At 47.8% G+C, this 15,560-nt stretch overlaps 1 protein-coding gene across 3 annotated transcripts in view; it reads left to right on the forward strand.

Annotated features, from left to right (window-relative positions):
* KCTD16 (potassium channel tetramerization domain containing 16) overlaps positions 1-13,646 on the forward strand; it is a 90,085-nt gene extending 76,439 nt beyond the window's left edge. For all 3 annotated transcript variants that reach the window (XM_037396401.1, XM_037396400.1, XM_037396402.1), the window contains exon 3: positions 6,896-13,646. In XM_037396401.1, the coding sequence (XP_037252298.1) occupies positions 6,896-7,347 (452 nt within the window). In that variant the 3' untranslated portion in view covers positions 7,348-13,646. The remainder of the gene's footprint in view (positions 1-6,895) is intronic.
* Positions 13,647-15,560: the final 1,914 nt, after the last annotated feature.

The raw sequence follows: 15,560 nt of genomic DNA on the forward strand, positions 1-15,560 counted from the left end.
ATGCGTTGAAGGTGTGAAGGGCACTGCTGTGCTTATTTCATTACAATGCAATACAAAATCATGTTCTGATGGAACTTGAGTTTGTCAGCAGCTTCTAATTACGCCCAGATATGGAGAGGTTTACACGGAGGTGACACGTGGCACAGTTTTGAATCAGTAGTAGCCCATCGCCTTCCATCCCCTCTTCCATGCTCCAAATCATCTTTTAAAAGTGAATCTTTTTTAGAGCACCAAACAGTGTATTATTTTCCTTTAGTATAGGGTAACTGAAATGTTTGGTTTAAAATTGCTAGGAAAAAACATCACTTTGAGGCAAACAGCAATGAAAATATGTTCTTTAAATCCTGAGCTATTTTGCATCCCTCTTTGCCAAGCAACCTGACCTTGCAGCGATGACCTGGCTCACTTGATCCTTTTCACCCTTGAACAGCTCGGGACTGAGTGTGCCGTGCAAGTGGTAGCGCAGCTCTGAAACCTGCTACCCGTCTCCTCAATTCCCAAATGGCTTTTTCCTTGCTAGTGATAGTGTTGTGGATTTTATTTCTAACAGGCTGTGTTGCAGCTGTGCATGCAATTATCTGTAATTCCCAAGTCTGGTCCACATCTTTCAGTCCAACTGACCGATTGTTTTCCCTTGCTTTGATGTCAACTAATGTAATACAGAGAATAATTTAGTTACTTAAAATGATAAAATTAGATCTTGTATGATGTGTCTAGAATCTCCAACTTCCTTTGCTTGTTAGAATTTGTTGTGTTTCCTTACCCTGGTAGTCTCTGAAACTCTGTGGGCAGAATGATCATATCCTTCAATAAGTTCACTTAGCTGGCAAATTCACGTGACTGATAGCTGGCTTTAGATTTAGGCTTTTAAATGTGTTTTGGCAAGTTCTGACTCTGGAACACACTAGCATCCCCTGGCTCCCGAGGAGGTGACAGAAGCCATTTCACTGAGCTGATGTCTGGAGTTGTTTGTCAAAGCGCGCAGGGAATGGAGGTTTCCACAGCCTGTGCCTGACTGAGTGAAAATCAGGCAAAGGGAGTCTGCAAAGCAGTAAATTAGGCAGCTATGCCCACACTTTTTCTTGTGCACCTGCAACAAAGTGGAGCTCAGCTTGCTTGACTTGAGATCAGATAATTTTACAGTACTGTTTTAACTAACAGAGCCAACTTCTTAGCATGGTAATTAGTTTGATCCTGTTGGCACAGATGTATTTTTCATATATTATTGCTTGGTACTGGAACCTTTCTTTTTTTCTTCCTCTGGTATCTGAAGGTAGACTAATGAAAATTATTTTTTCCCCCTACTTCATTAAATGCTTAAAGGCAATTCAATTTTCTCCATAGCTTTCCCTCTCTCTTTAGATTTTTCTTAATGTACTGCTCTGGCTAGCCTGATATGTTGTTCTTGTAATAATTATATTAAGGTCTTTTCAGCATATAAAACAAGCTCATTTTGTACCTAAAAGTAAAAGTACATGTCTGTTGATGCTTGCTGCCCACGCACCCACAGGGATTCTGGCTGTGTGATGCTGGGCTGAGGCCAGCAAGGGCAGGAGTGTTCCGGAGGCTGGAAGCCAGACTGGCCGGATGGGTTTGGGGAGTGTGTTTAACTCTGTGTACAGACTGCCCCACCATTTAAAGGTGTCAAAAATGTATTAATCAAAAATAAACCTGTTTACCTTTGCCCCTTTTTCTGCAGAGTGGAGCAGTTGTTCAGGTTGCAAAAAGGAGCTTGCTGGTTTTAGCTCTCCCTGCTGCTGCAGCAGCTGCTCAGCCGGGCTCTTGCCTTTCCCCGGGGGTGTTTGAAGATCTCTGCCTGCAACTGCTGCATACCCACAGCATCCGCTGCTGGACACCAGCTCTCCTCCCAGTGAGCCAGCCCAGCCCAGCTCGCTGAACACTGGGTGCCAGTGGGAGGTCTCTGCCCAAGGAACCTCTCCAAACCCTGCAGCTGTTTCCAGCACCCAGATCTCACCTGGTTTTTGCTGTTCTGCCTCATGAATAGATGAGTTTCTGCCTCCTGGCTTACCCACAATATGCCCATCATTGGTGAATATTTATTAAGTCAAATCAGCATCTATTAGGTCTTAATTAACTTATAAAAGGCTTGTTTTGTGGTAATGAAGTATATACTCTAGATGCGCCTGATGCCATCTGGTGGGTCCCCTGCCCACACAGCCATACCTGAGCAGGGTCCAGCCCCTCCGGCAGGACACGGGGGACTGGACCCCTTCCTCTTTCTCATAGCTATGAAGTTACAGCTGTGAGGAGGTGTCTGTGACCCCCGTGTGTGCCAAACATTAGCTCAGGTTTGCAAAGGTTCATTGAGTGATCGCAGCAATGTCCTGTGATACTGCCGTGGTCTGATATTTTGTGTCTGATGTTCGGTGTTTGGGCTGTTTCGGCACTTGAGGTGCATGTTGGCATTTTGTTCCTTGGCTGAGTGAATGCAGCCATTTAATTTGGATTTCACAGATTGTCCTGCCTGCTATGGAATGTGGCTTTAGCTGAATGATTCTATGAGCTTGCTTAGAAACCATTAAGGAGGCACCGAAAACTGCTCAGAGTCAATGGTAGGCTGTAGGAGGAGGTTGCACGGTGCACTAATGGGTCTGTACCTGAGCAGTAACCTTTTCCCTCTCAACTCATTTTTCACCATTTTTCAGACTTCATTCAGTTCAGTGTGGGGTGGGGAAGCAGCGAAGGCAGCTGGAGCACATCATCCCGGCGTAGCAGCAGGTGAGCATCCCCAGCACTGCCCGCTGGGAGCTCAGCCCCGCTATCCTCCAGGGCCATGATGGGGAGGGAGCCTAGTGTCCAGAGGAGGGAAACTACCTTGTGAAAGAGCTGGTGGCAGCAGTGATGCTGGTCAGATCTGTTTCTCGATTAGCATTCACTGTCGTCCTTAAATGTACACAAGCAGCATGGGGAAAATGACTCACTTTACAGGTGAGAAAAGTAATTACAGGCGAGTGCAGAGCAGAGCAAACACTGACAAGAGAGCAGGAGCTGCTCTCCCGATGGCCAGGAGAGCCAGGAAGGAGGCACTCCCCTCCCAGCATCTCTGTGTTCCCACAGGGATGGACAGACACACCCTCACTGGTTCCCTTCCACCTGATTAATTTCTGCCTTTCAAGTGCTGGTGGTTGCTTGCTGGAGTAAATGGCCCTGTGTTTAGGAAGGGTGGAGGCTCCAGCAGTCCCTCACAGGGAGCAGACAGTGGCTGCAACACAGCAAAACCCTCAGGGAGCTGTAATGTCAACTGCAATAAGAAGCTGCAAATCAATACGGCTCATGGATGTGTTTTTCAGAAGCTCATGTGATCAGGGTTTTACAAAGGTTCAGCATTTAATGCCTTTGTCAAAGTTGAGCAAATTATAAAAAAAATCAATTTAGCCATTGTTGACTTTTTTTAGACAAGATACAGAACAGGTCTTGAAACAAGCCTGTAAGTTAAACTTAGCCATGCAGCTGACAGACTGAAAGATTCCTTCATAGTCGACAAGGAAAAGGAAGGAAGAGATGAGGAGGGGCTTCCTGACTTTTGTTTTTCCACCTGTTTCTGTAAATTATATGCATTGTATTCATGGTTGCAAAAAAGGTGGGGAAACAGGAGAATAGGGCAGTGAGTATCAGCAGCGCAGCTTTTCAACATTTTGCTACCATGAGCTTGCAACCCCCCTCCTCAGATTCCTCCAGGATCTGCTCCCGAGACTTGGGGGTTGGAAATGGGCAGCAACTTTTTTTTTTTTTTCCTTTTTCTTTTCTGGCCCCATTTTTTTGATGGGGGCCTGTTTCTAGACCAATGGCAGCAAATGGTCACCTTGGACCCTGTGTGAGGAGGGGATTCCCCAGCAGCCTCACACCCCGCCCCCACCCCCCCCACCCCCCCCATCCTCCCCCAGCCATGCAGGAGCTGCCAGCACAACTGCGATCCCAGCACCACACATTGCCTATCCCAGCTGTGAAAACCACTGGGCCAAAGCTGCAGCTCTGACCTGACTGTTCCCCCTCCCCATTCCCTTCTCCAACCCTTGCACCCCAGTAAGAAATGCCACAAGCACTGGGGTGTAACACTGGCTGTGGGGCCCCCAGTTCCTTCTCATGGTTGAGAACAGGGTCTGTATTGCTGGTCAGAAGTTGCAAAGCTGAATTATCCTTTTCTTGATCTGGATAATGTTACCAATCTGCATGAGCTGGTAATGATAATTACATTTTAGTGGGAAGATGGATGCTTCCAAATGACATTTAAATCCATGATTATTGCAGTGGTTTGGTCAGGGAACAGTTGTTACCAATGCCAGCTCTTCCCCTTTATCACAGATTACTGCATTTGGGCAGGTCTTCAGCTGAAAAACAAAAAAATCAAGCCATGTGCTACATGAATCAGGAAATAAATTAAGTACTATTCAGGAGTTCCCATCACTGATGGGTTATGCAAATGAAGGTCATGTTTCCCCAAAGCCTCTATTCTGTGCGTGACCAAACCTTCATACATGGGGAGGCTGCCCCTGAAGTGACATGAGTTGTCTGCAGGGGTCTGGGGCTGGCAGGGCAGGGGGATGCTGGGAGGGTGCTACCCATGGGGGTGGAGGCTGGTGGCTCTGCCTGCACTGTTTTACAGCCAAAGCTGGCTGTGCTATCAATCAAGCCTGAGAGAAGAAATATCTGGAGAAATTTGGGGTGCTATAACTGTCCACAATGGAAGAGAGAATTTCCCAAAACCCTATTCCCCATGGGCTGGGGAAGCCAGGCGCCTTCTGATATCCAGTTCTGAATTTTATAACAGGCTGTATACAACCTTTTTGTTGCAGGAGAGATGTTTATTGACCTCCGTATCCAATGGTCACCTGAATACTGTTTGATTTCTTACTTTAAAAAAGAACAAACAGTCATATTTAGTTGGATGAATGTATAAGGCTGTGATGATTACAGACTAGAATAATAATGAACATGTTCCTGAGTAGTGACAGCAGTATTGTCTGAACGTTTTGTTTAGACATGAGGAGCATCTTGTTTTGCTTTGTTTTGTTTCATGCCATTGGGAAAGCGTATGATTTGCAGGGCCACGTGTCTGTGTCCCCCATGGTGGGGACATCACACAGGGTTGCTGGCTCCCTGGCTCACCATTGCTGGAGGACTGCCTGTGCTGGCATGCCTCCTGCAACCCCACCACTGGCTCACCACGTGCTGGGGACTAGACCCAAACCCATAACACTTAATTTCTTTGTGACTGCCGGGATTTTACCTGTAAGATCCCAGAAGAGATCAGCACAGGCTGCCTGTACCCAGGATCGGTGGGATTTTTTTGGCACCTCTCACTGCAGAGCACCACCCATAATCCCCTGTGGCATTGCTCCCTCTGATGGGACCGCACCATGTGGCAGCACATGTTGTGCTGGCAGAAGACGGAGGGAGCAAGCCTGGTATAACCTGTCTGCCAACAAACCCACTGGTGGGGTGGCTCTGAGCCTGGCACCAGCGTGATTCTCCCTGCGGGGTGTTTGCTGTGAGCCAGCTTGCCTTTGGGGCTGCAGTGAAATGCCCCAGAACAGCGGTGATGCCCCTGTGGAACGGTGATGGGTCCTGCCCCTGCAGTGGGGCTGGAATTCCATCTCTGCTGTACAGGAGAGCTGCTGGCCCACGCCGTGTTGCTTACACTGGTCTGTTGTGGGGCAGAGCCTGTGGCAGGATGTTTGCCTACACTGGTTTGTTACGTGTGGTTGCTAATGAGGAGTAGGACTCTGCAGTTGGGTGTAATTGTGCACAGAAGATTATTGCAGAATCCATGGGTCTTCGGTTTTAACCATGGCAAACAGGATAAAAACGAGATAGGTTGGAATTAACAGTGTATTTGACACTGTCCTTTTAAAGGCAGAAAAATGATGAGGCTAGGAGGGTTCGGTGAGATTTAAGCAGCCTGGGATTGTCAGGTGAGACCTGTCAGTGCCTCAGCCACCTCGGGTACCACCTTAACTCCTGCACACACCAACACAGACAGACCCTTCCTGTATGAACAAACTTTAGTCTTTTCTGTCCAGGCTTGCCCTCATTAAGCGCAGACCCCGGGAAGACCAGTGCCAGCATGAGCTGTTGAACCCGTTGTGTTTTGCAGGGACGGTGGCTGGGGTGGGAATGGGCAGCAGGCTTTGCCACCTGGGCTTTGGCAGCCAAAAGTTCATCATTTATTTGTCTGTTTTGAACTCGTAACCTTGGCCTTGGCCCTGTAACCTCTGTTCACACCTATGAATTTATTGGCTTCAAAGGAGCCCCATATACAGGTAAAACGTGGAGGAATGGATTGGGAATGACAAAATCTGAAGTCCCCATTCTGTTTTTTCTTTGTCTTTCCTTAGGCAAAATTTATGTGCACTTCATCAGGATTTTCTCTTAGGGGAGAAAAACCTCCCTGTGATCTGCTCAGGGTTTGCCCTGGGGCTGGTGGGTAGAGGTAGTAGCAAATCATGACAAGCTTGAAAAGCAATTAGGGTTCCTGCAGGGATGTTTGCTTGCTCTGGTTAAACACCTGGCTGAATCTTCCAGTGACTGTTTCTCATTGAGGATCTCAGAAAACTTTCAGACATGTGCTGGATATCTCAGGGGACCCTCATGGGACCTGAGCAACACGTTAGTGGAGCAGTTGAAGGAGCTCCAATGTTAATGGAAATCATCTCCCACTTGAGACCAAGTGGAGGTTTTGCTGACAGTCTGTGTGACATCCAGGAAAGCTCCCAGAGAGGTTTCCTGCCGCGCTGGCAGGCTGTGTCACTCCCAGTTCCCGCAGGTCTCGGCAGGCAGCAGCGAGCCCAGTGGTGGGTGAGCAGCCTGTTTCTGGGTGCAGGCAGGGGGTTTGGAGCTGTCGGTAACACCAGGACGCTCTCTGTTCCTCTTGCAGGTGAGCCTTCCCGGTGGTCCTCGTCCCACTGTGACTGCTGCTGCAAGAATGACAAAGGCGACAAGGAGGGAGAGAGCGGCACGTCATGCAATGAGCTGTCGACATCAAGCTGCGACAGCCAGTCGGAGGCCAGCTCCCCCCAGGAGACCGTCATCTGTGGCCCTGTCACCCGCCAGCCCAACATACAGACTCTGGACCGGCCGGCCAAGAAGGGGCCGGTGCAGCTGCTGCAACAGTCTGAGATCCGGAGAAAGAGTGACCTGCTCCGGACTCTCACTTCTGGCTCCCGGGAGTCCAACTCCAACAAGAAAAAAGCAGTGAAGGAGAAGCTGTCCATTGAGGAGGAGCTAGAAAAATGTATCCAGGATTTCCTCAAAATCAAAATCCCAGACAGGTTTCCAGAAAGGAAACATCCCTGGCAATCTGAACTCCTGCGGAAGTACCACCTATAGGCTCAGGGTGGGGAAAGCACACAACCTTATTACCATTAGAGCAAGATTCTAAGTGATAAAAAAAATAATTCCCAATAATAATTATTTGTTAGCTCACAAAAAAAAAAAAATCCATCTCTATAGTACTGCCTAATTTGCCTATTTCACCTTAACATTTACAGTCATAGGGTAACAATATTTTTCCAGTCATGGAAGCACAATGACAAACGCTTTTATTCGTAAACTCTGAGTCTTACACAAGCTGAATACCTTAAGGGCACAACCATACCAACAAGAGATGCTCATATGCGGATGCTGCTGATGCCGGTGGGAACATGGCACGTGAGCAGTCAGTGTCCAGGGGTGTCTGTGGACTGCATGCCTTCTGTGTTCTCCTTGTAGTGAGTTTGTTTGGAGGGGCATACACAGCTCAAAGAAACAAGCTATGCCATGACAGTTTACCTTAAGCATGTGTATATATATATGTGCATATATATATATGTGTGTATATATATCTCTGTGTATATATATATGTATATATATATCGATATATATTGCTTAAAGATTTCTGGCTCTCTCCTTATAACTGCACTTTCTCAGAAAAGAGCATTTTTTAGCAGTCTATGGATGTTCCGTTTCTTCTTCAGGTCTTTGAGAGTTGAACAGTAGAAAACCCATCTCACTGTCTCTCTCCCCCACTCCCTCTCTTTCCCTCCCTTCTCTGAGACACTGTAAATGCATTTCAGTAGAGACCAGGGAACAGTGTGTGGGTCCTTGTTGCCATCAGCAAAATACTCCATTTGTTTCTGATGATCTTGTTCCCTCTGTATCCTCCCCACACCTCTTGTGTTTCTCAAGGCTCTCCTGTGCCAGTGGGTTAAATGTGTGATGATCACAGTTGGAAAGCTGTAGGAATTCTTCCAGGGTCGAGTGTGGAAGCAGGCAGAGTGGTTGTGCTGGTGAGGATGGCTGGTTTCTGCAGGCTTGCCAGGCACATGTGCCAGGGGTGTTTGGCCGCAGCTGGCAGGGAGAATGGGCACTGGTTCCTGTCCGGCACAGAAGCAAGCACCAGAAATTTTCTGCCTAACAAGCCAGGTTTAGTGCTTTGACTGGCAGTGGTTCAATTGCTAGAGGTCAGGAGCAGCACCATTCCAGCCATGTGCACTTCAAGAGCAAATGCAGCCCTCAGAAGGAGGTACCCGTATCCCCTCCTGCAGATGTCCGTCTCAGCATCAATCCTGTTCACGGCCAGCAACGGGATGTTACTCAACAAACTGTGCTGCTTGTCATGTGTTATTCACCACATGCCAGCAGGGAGCTGTGGAAAAGACTGGTCCTGCACTGACTGGAGTGGAGGTCCTGCAGCCCACAGCCCCCTAGGGCGTGGGAGCTTGGGGAAGGGGAAGAGGTCAGTCTTGCGGAGTGCAGCAGGCCCTCCTTGCTGGGTAAAGCATGAGCACAGCAGCAGCGTCCCAAGAGTGCCCAGGAACCAAGTGTAAGCAAGTGGTCAAAGGCATAGGGCCAGCAAAACCTGGGGCAGGTAAGCGTCAGGGGGGTTCAGGTCAGAGGGGCCTGGCTCAGGAATGAGCTTGGGCTGCCAGGGTGAGTGAGCCACAGAGAGTGATGGAAAAATGAATTGCTCCAGCAAACCTATTTCGGCCATAGCTGAGAACAAACCAGCTAGAGTATTTGAAATATATTATTCATTTTCTAAAAGAAGAAGGAGATTATATGGGAAGTGATAGTGCTGGTAACAAAAAGCACTTTGATTCTGACTTATTTAGCATCCTGCAGGTTCCAGGGCTTCCCCTCTCTTAAATTTCAGACTGCTGCGGGAGATGATGTCAAGCACACACAGATTATTTTTGTTGATCTTCATGCAGTTTCAGCAAGGTGGTACCTTCATGCTTGCAGGGCTTCATCGCACCCACACATCTGGCTGTGGCATTTTTGTTTTGCCAGAAGAGCTGTAAAGTCTGTGTGAGTACACAGGCAGGGGTTCACACCCATTGCTTGGCTGCAGACGTCATACAGGTGTTTATTGGTGAGGATGCAAATTTTACCAGCAAAAAAGGTAGCAATACTTGTCCAGAGTGATCCATAAGCATGAGCTTGCTTTAGGGAGGGGGAAAAGCCCTCCCAGCAATACATCTCCCAGTCTTTGGAGAACAGGGCTTAGATGTGGCAGCTTGGCATCATCTCTGCTGAGTTTTTATGCATGAGAGGCGTGCTATTTCTTACAGTGAACATGCAGTGTTGGTAACGCAGAGTGAGGCTTGTAAAGTAGAGGGTCTGACCTGGAAATGCTGGGCTCGCTGAGAAAACCCAGTGCTTTTTGGGATCAGGCTCTAGAACCAATTCAGGTTTTAAGTCATTCATTCACTCACACTCGAGTTCAGGCATGGTAGTTGTGCAGCCCTGCACTTACCTGCTCACAAAGCACATTTTCACATGGAAATCAATGTTTTGCACAAGATCCACAGATTTGGCTCCTCTTAGTTATTCGTTGGTTTGTTTATAGCATTTTTCTTTTCCTACTGAGCATTTCCTGCATCTTTCCCCACTGCTCTGGCAGCAAGCAAATAAAACTGGGGAACAGATAGGGCTCTTCCTCAGGATTTCAGCTGAGTGTGCAGTTCGGGATGGATCATCCCTCTTCCTCAGTACCAGGCTGCAACTAAAACCTTGTCCTTCCCACCAGTCCACGTAATTCCCCATCTCTTTTTAATACCACAAATATAAAATACATACGACAGAGTAAAGAACAGGCGCTGGGGCGTAGGGTGGGGTGTATGTGAATGTGTGTGCGTGCGCACACACGTGTGTTCCCAGACTGACGTTCAGGTTGCACAGAATTGCACGATGATTAATAACTATAGAAGAATTAGACCAAATGAAATGTGCTGGAATGGGCTTGATTTATGTGGCCTTTATTCTATGAATCTATGATTCTGTGAAATGGTTATTACTCTCCAGTGCTACAGAAATAAAGGTCTTAAACTTTAGTAATCACAGGCAGGCCAAACCTGCTAGGAAACACAATTTAGTATGCAGCCGAAGGAGAAGAGGTGCCCAGGCGTGTGTGTGCACACTCGTGTGTGTGTGTGTGTGTTCATATGCACTTTCTGCTGTGTTACTGCAGGGATCTAGTTTTGGTCTAACCTCCTGCTGCAGCTGTTTTACGGGTGGCTCGATGCAGGAGCTGGGGGCTGTGCTTCGAGGCTTTTTGCTATTAAGGCTGGCTGGCAGGCTCTAGGTGGAAGAGCCTCTGCTGTAGAGGAGCAATGGTGGGGAGCCGCTCTCCCCTCCCTGGCAGGGGTTAGCCTAAATGCTGGATGCTGCACAGCATCCGTTACTGCTGCTCAAAGGTCGTCCCCTCCTCTCCCTCCTTGCCTCGCTGCTTTTCTCTGGACCACCAACACCCCACGGCGAGAACTGCAGCCCACCAAAGAGCCACGCTTTGGGCACCTTGTCCCACCACCATCATGCAGCTGCAGGGCCACTGCTGGGCACATGACCCTGCCAGCACAAGCCCCTGCATGGGGGCACCAAGCAGCGGTGTGGAAGACTCGTGGGCTGGTAGAGACAGGCGCCAGGGTATTAAAAGTTCTGCTCCACGACGGCCCTGTAGTTCACATGCAGGCAGCGGGAGGTCAGGAGAAAGAACCAAACCTCCTGCTGCTGGGGGGTCCTCCCTGTACAGCAAGGTGATGTGTTAATTCTGGAAGACGTCTTCCCCCCAAAACGTCATGCACACGTACATAAAAAATGTCATACACACATACGTACATATACATAGATAGGTAGATACATGCACCTTTTTGGCCAGGTTGTTCTCCCCCATCTGCAGGATGCAGCAGCACCCATTGTTAGAAGGGGTGGGAGAAATCACTGCAGTGGGTGGGTATCAAAACGGTACCTCAAACCAAACCGTCAGCTGGGCACAAGTAGGGAAACAGGGCGGGTGCTCAGCACCTTCCTCACTCCCAGGTCTTCCCCTGGAGCTGTGCAGGGGTGGTGGGCTGCAGCCCCCCGCTACTCAACTGCTGAAATGAAGCAGTGAGGGGACAAAGGGAGACGGATGCAATGCAGTGGGGAAAAATGAGACTGGAATAATAGATTGTCTAAAAGGTAGCTGGGTTTTGAGGTCTAAAAATATTCAGCTCAATTCTACTTTTTTTCAGTGAGAGAAGCCGTGCCTGTCCCTAAGACATTTTTGGTCACTTGTCGGTAGCAAGCCGAAATGAAACTCAGTTAACAGAGTACTTTATTCTTTCTAAAATATCTGGGGAGTAAACTAGGCTTTGAGCTACTTTCCACACATGACAAAGGGCAAATACAAGTTCTGTTGAAACTAATTTTAAAACTTACATTGACTTCAGTAGGACTGAGACTCTACTAAAACACCTTTTCTTAAGAAAAATGGGCACTTGTGTCAGTGAGGATGAGAGAAAGCCATTAAGCTGTAATAGATACACATCCACTTACGTAGCTCACAATGTTCATCACCTCTGCATATGGCAAATAGGTCTGCTCATTCGGTGATGGTCTTGCATAGCCGACCTCTAATTATCATGGTCTGTTTAGTAGTCTTGCTTAAGCTCTGCTTGGTGGGCTGAAGGAGCGTGGTAGGCATCCGTACCCCTGCACAAGTGCACCACGGGATGCATGCCTTGCAGGTGGGTGATACAGCCTTCCCTCTCCCTCCTGGCCGCCGGTGCTGCTGGCACCTGGGCTCAGCCCAGCTGGGCTCCGCTCAGCTCCCATCCCAGCCACGTGTATCCCACTGGCCCTGGCAGCCCATGCCTGCTGACACCTCTCATGGCCAGAAATACCAGTTTTCCAAGGGCTTGGTTACATGCCCCAATGCCTCGAGACAGACACCTGAGCATGACTCAAAGCGTTAGGGGGAGGCAAAGGGAGAACATGTGAGTTTACATTGACCCATGGGGACCAAATTATTTTACTTTTTCCCTAAATCATCTGCACACACAATGTAAAGGCTGCACAGCACTCTGGAGAATGGCTTGGGGTTTTAATTCTAGTTTTGTGAGTCCATTTATTCGTTTTATTTGCAAAGTTTTGGGCTGAAGTGGAAAACAGGGTTGATTTCTATTGGCAATGACCATATTGTACCCAAGACCTTCAGCCATGTCTCACACTGCTCTCCTAGCCCCAGAAAGGTGGAGAAACCTTTCCAACTTCTTACCCTGCCCTGAAGCCCTTTCCACCATTGCGAGTATGCACGTGAACTTGACTTTCAGAGTACTTTATGCATAAGGCCCCATGTATATCATGGTACAAAATAATTGTCCAGTCTTATGGATAGTTTATGCCCCAACGGGGTTTTGTAGATTAATAGTAAAAGAACAAAAAAGCACTTTTAAATTATTTATATTATAAAAAGACATTCTTTATTTTTCTTGGCATCGATATCACTTAGCTAAAAAATCAGTTTATAAGTATGATATTACAGATTTTAAACTATAGCAATGATAACGCAAACACGAAAAAGCAGAATTCAGAACTAAACAGACAAAACTTACCAACATGAAGCAGAAGGATGATGGCAGGGCCCAGGTGGTTGGATGGGAATTGTTGGTCTTCAGCAGGGGGGGTCCCTTCCTGATGTCCCTTCCTGACGTCCGTTTGTGCATCTCCTCTGGCCAAGCCGCCCTGGCCCGAGGGGCAGGTGCAGGGCAGTGGCGGGGGCTGGCCCCTTCCCTGCCTTTGCAGGACGTGATCTGACCCAGGCGCTTTGGTTTATACTAACATACCCGTGTTAGAGGGGTGGGTGCTGTAAGGGCAGTATTTTCCCAGCCAACAGAGGATTTAGAGGGGGGTTTGGTGATTTTGTGATCTACTCGGGGCCTTGCTTATGTTACATTTTCGGACCTCATACAAGCACTTAATGACTTTGCTGAGGCTGAGTCAGTCTGTTGCACATTGATGTAGATTAAGTGGCACCCACTGAATTACCTCTACTTTCCAACGTGGTTCACTGTACATAAGTGTAATGTCAAATTGTTTACAGGTTATTTTGTGCGTAATTGTGGAAAAAAACAAAAGTTTTAACTACAAATTTAAAGGAATTGATTTTACTGGAAGGTGTTTAAAAAAAATGAATGTGCTTAATACAGTATAGACATCATTGATTATGGTCTCACATGAATGCATGTATCTCCGTGTTGTCAGTCTCCACCAGTGAGGTTATTGGCAATATTCTGCAGTCTGTGAATAGCAAATATGCATAAACTACTGTGACTCTGACAAATATAACTCGGTAACTGTTTCTACTGTGGTATGTAAAAAAAAAAAAATCATGTAGCTTTTAGCCTGCTGTATTTCCCTGGTACAAATAACACCATGACAGAAAGAGAGACACCTTGGAAAAAACCACACAAGTCATAGCTGTGACCGGTGTGGAGTCATTCATGCAATGGCACCTGCCAGGTAGCTGTGGTCCAACTGCTAACAAAATTGCCTATTTATAGAGGCTCGGAGGTGGTAAATGGAAGTGTTGCTATTGCCTTCTGTTCCAGCGTCACTGCTGGCAGAAGAGATGACCTTTTGTTTAGGATGATGATAAGTGAAGGGAGCCACTCCATATTAATCATTTACATGTGCGGGTTAGGTGTTATACAATATGCTGGTGAAAAGTACAGTTATCAGTGTTGTGGCATTGGGTGGCTGAAAACTGCAACTAATTTGTGTCTTGCCATTCAAATAAATCAGTGCATATACACTGTAAGAGCACAGACAAGAATAAATAAGTTGGTATCCTTCAACTGTCATATATATATACACACACACACAAATACACGGATAGATACATACATGCTCTCTTGCCCACTGTGATTTAGCATCAGTTCATGTTAACCAGTTCCCTGCAGGCTGGGGGTTGCTCTCCCTTGAAAGCAGTGGGTTTTTTTCTCCTCGCTGATTTCTGGGTTGGGGTGAAAATAAGAGTTCAGTGATCGCAGGGTGAGATTCTTCTGCCTCCCTGTCTTGAGCAGGGATTTTCTGATGCCGTGCTTTGGGAATACTGTCACCAGCAGCAATACTTTTGGAAAAGCCATCATTGCATCAGGGCCACCTGCCAGAGTATTTCCAAGAACACTTTGAAATACTTTTATCCTCTGTCATTTTAAAGATGCTTTGGCAAAGGATGGCTTCATTACAGCCAGTGGCTGAGTCACAAGTGGAGAAAGTGCAGGGCATGGCAGGAGGATAAGGATGCAGAAGGAAAGGCAGGATATCTCTTCTGGATGTGGAGAGGCAGCCAGCTGTGGCTTTTCTCAGTGCTGGTCCCCATGCCATCCATCCCAGGCAGGTCCCAGAGTGCACAGCTGCTGCAAAGATGGAAAGAGAGGAAGGCTCCCAGGGCTGGGAAGGAGCCATTTGCCATCCTCTTCCCCAGCAGTGCTGTTCTTGGAATGACAGACTCATAATTTGGGTTTATTGTTATCTCTTCTTCCTTTCTGCACAGCTGTCTGGGGGGTAATCAGGGCTCAGCACTGCTGTCATCACTGCTCCGGGTGGCCTGGCTCTCATTGCTTTTCCAGCCATGTACACACACTAACGCAATGCAAATCCAGAAGCATCACTGTAGGCAAGCTGGCTCTGAAAAAGCCAGAAAAGCAGGCAATTACTCACCTGGGGGGCGGGGCTGAGTATCCTGGGATGATTTTTTTTTATTATTATTATCTTTAATCTGTGGTACTTGGCTATTCTTCGGAGGAGGCCTCTTCTCCCATGGCCCCTTCCTGGGAGAAGGTGAAAGATCCCATCTTTGCAGCTTCTCCCATATGGTGCTTCACCATAACAGGGATTTGGATGTTACAGTATCTGCACAAGCATATGGAAAGCAAAGCATTTCTGGAAGTTATGTCTTCTCAGATGGCGAGGCGTGATGCTCGCCGAGCGCCGTGCAGTAGTCACAGCTTGCTGCACCAGCTCGCTCCGCTGGCAGCCTGCTAATGGCCGGCGCTTGAAGGACCATGAGCCAGATGATAATGTGATTCCCACCCCAGCGGATGATGACTCTGCAGAAGATGCCTGCCGTCTGTATTGGTGACAGCATGCCAACACCTGCAGAGCCCGCAGCCGGGGCCCTCCCCTCCCTAAACTGCCATCACAGCTCTTGGGTGAGCTTCTCCCAAATTTACCACCCCTTGTCTGGACCCAAGGAGATGGGGTGAAGGTGCAGGCATGAAATGAGAAGACAGTTCTGC

This window comes from Falco rusticolus, chromosome 8, assembly GCF_015220075.1.
Source record: "Falco rusticolus isolate bFalRus1 chromosome 8, bFalRus1.pri, whole genome shotgun sequence".
NCBI classification, from domain to species: Eukaryota; Metazoa; Chordata; class Aves; order Falconiformes; family Falconidae; genus Falco; species Falco rusticolus.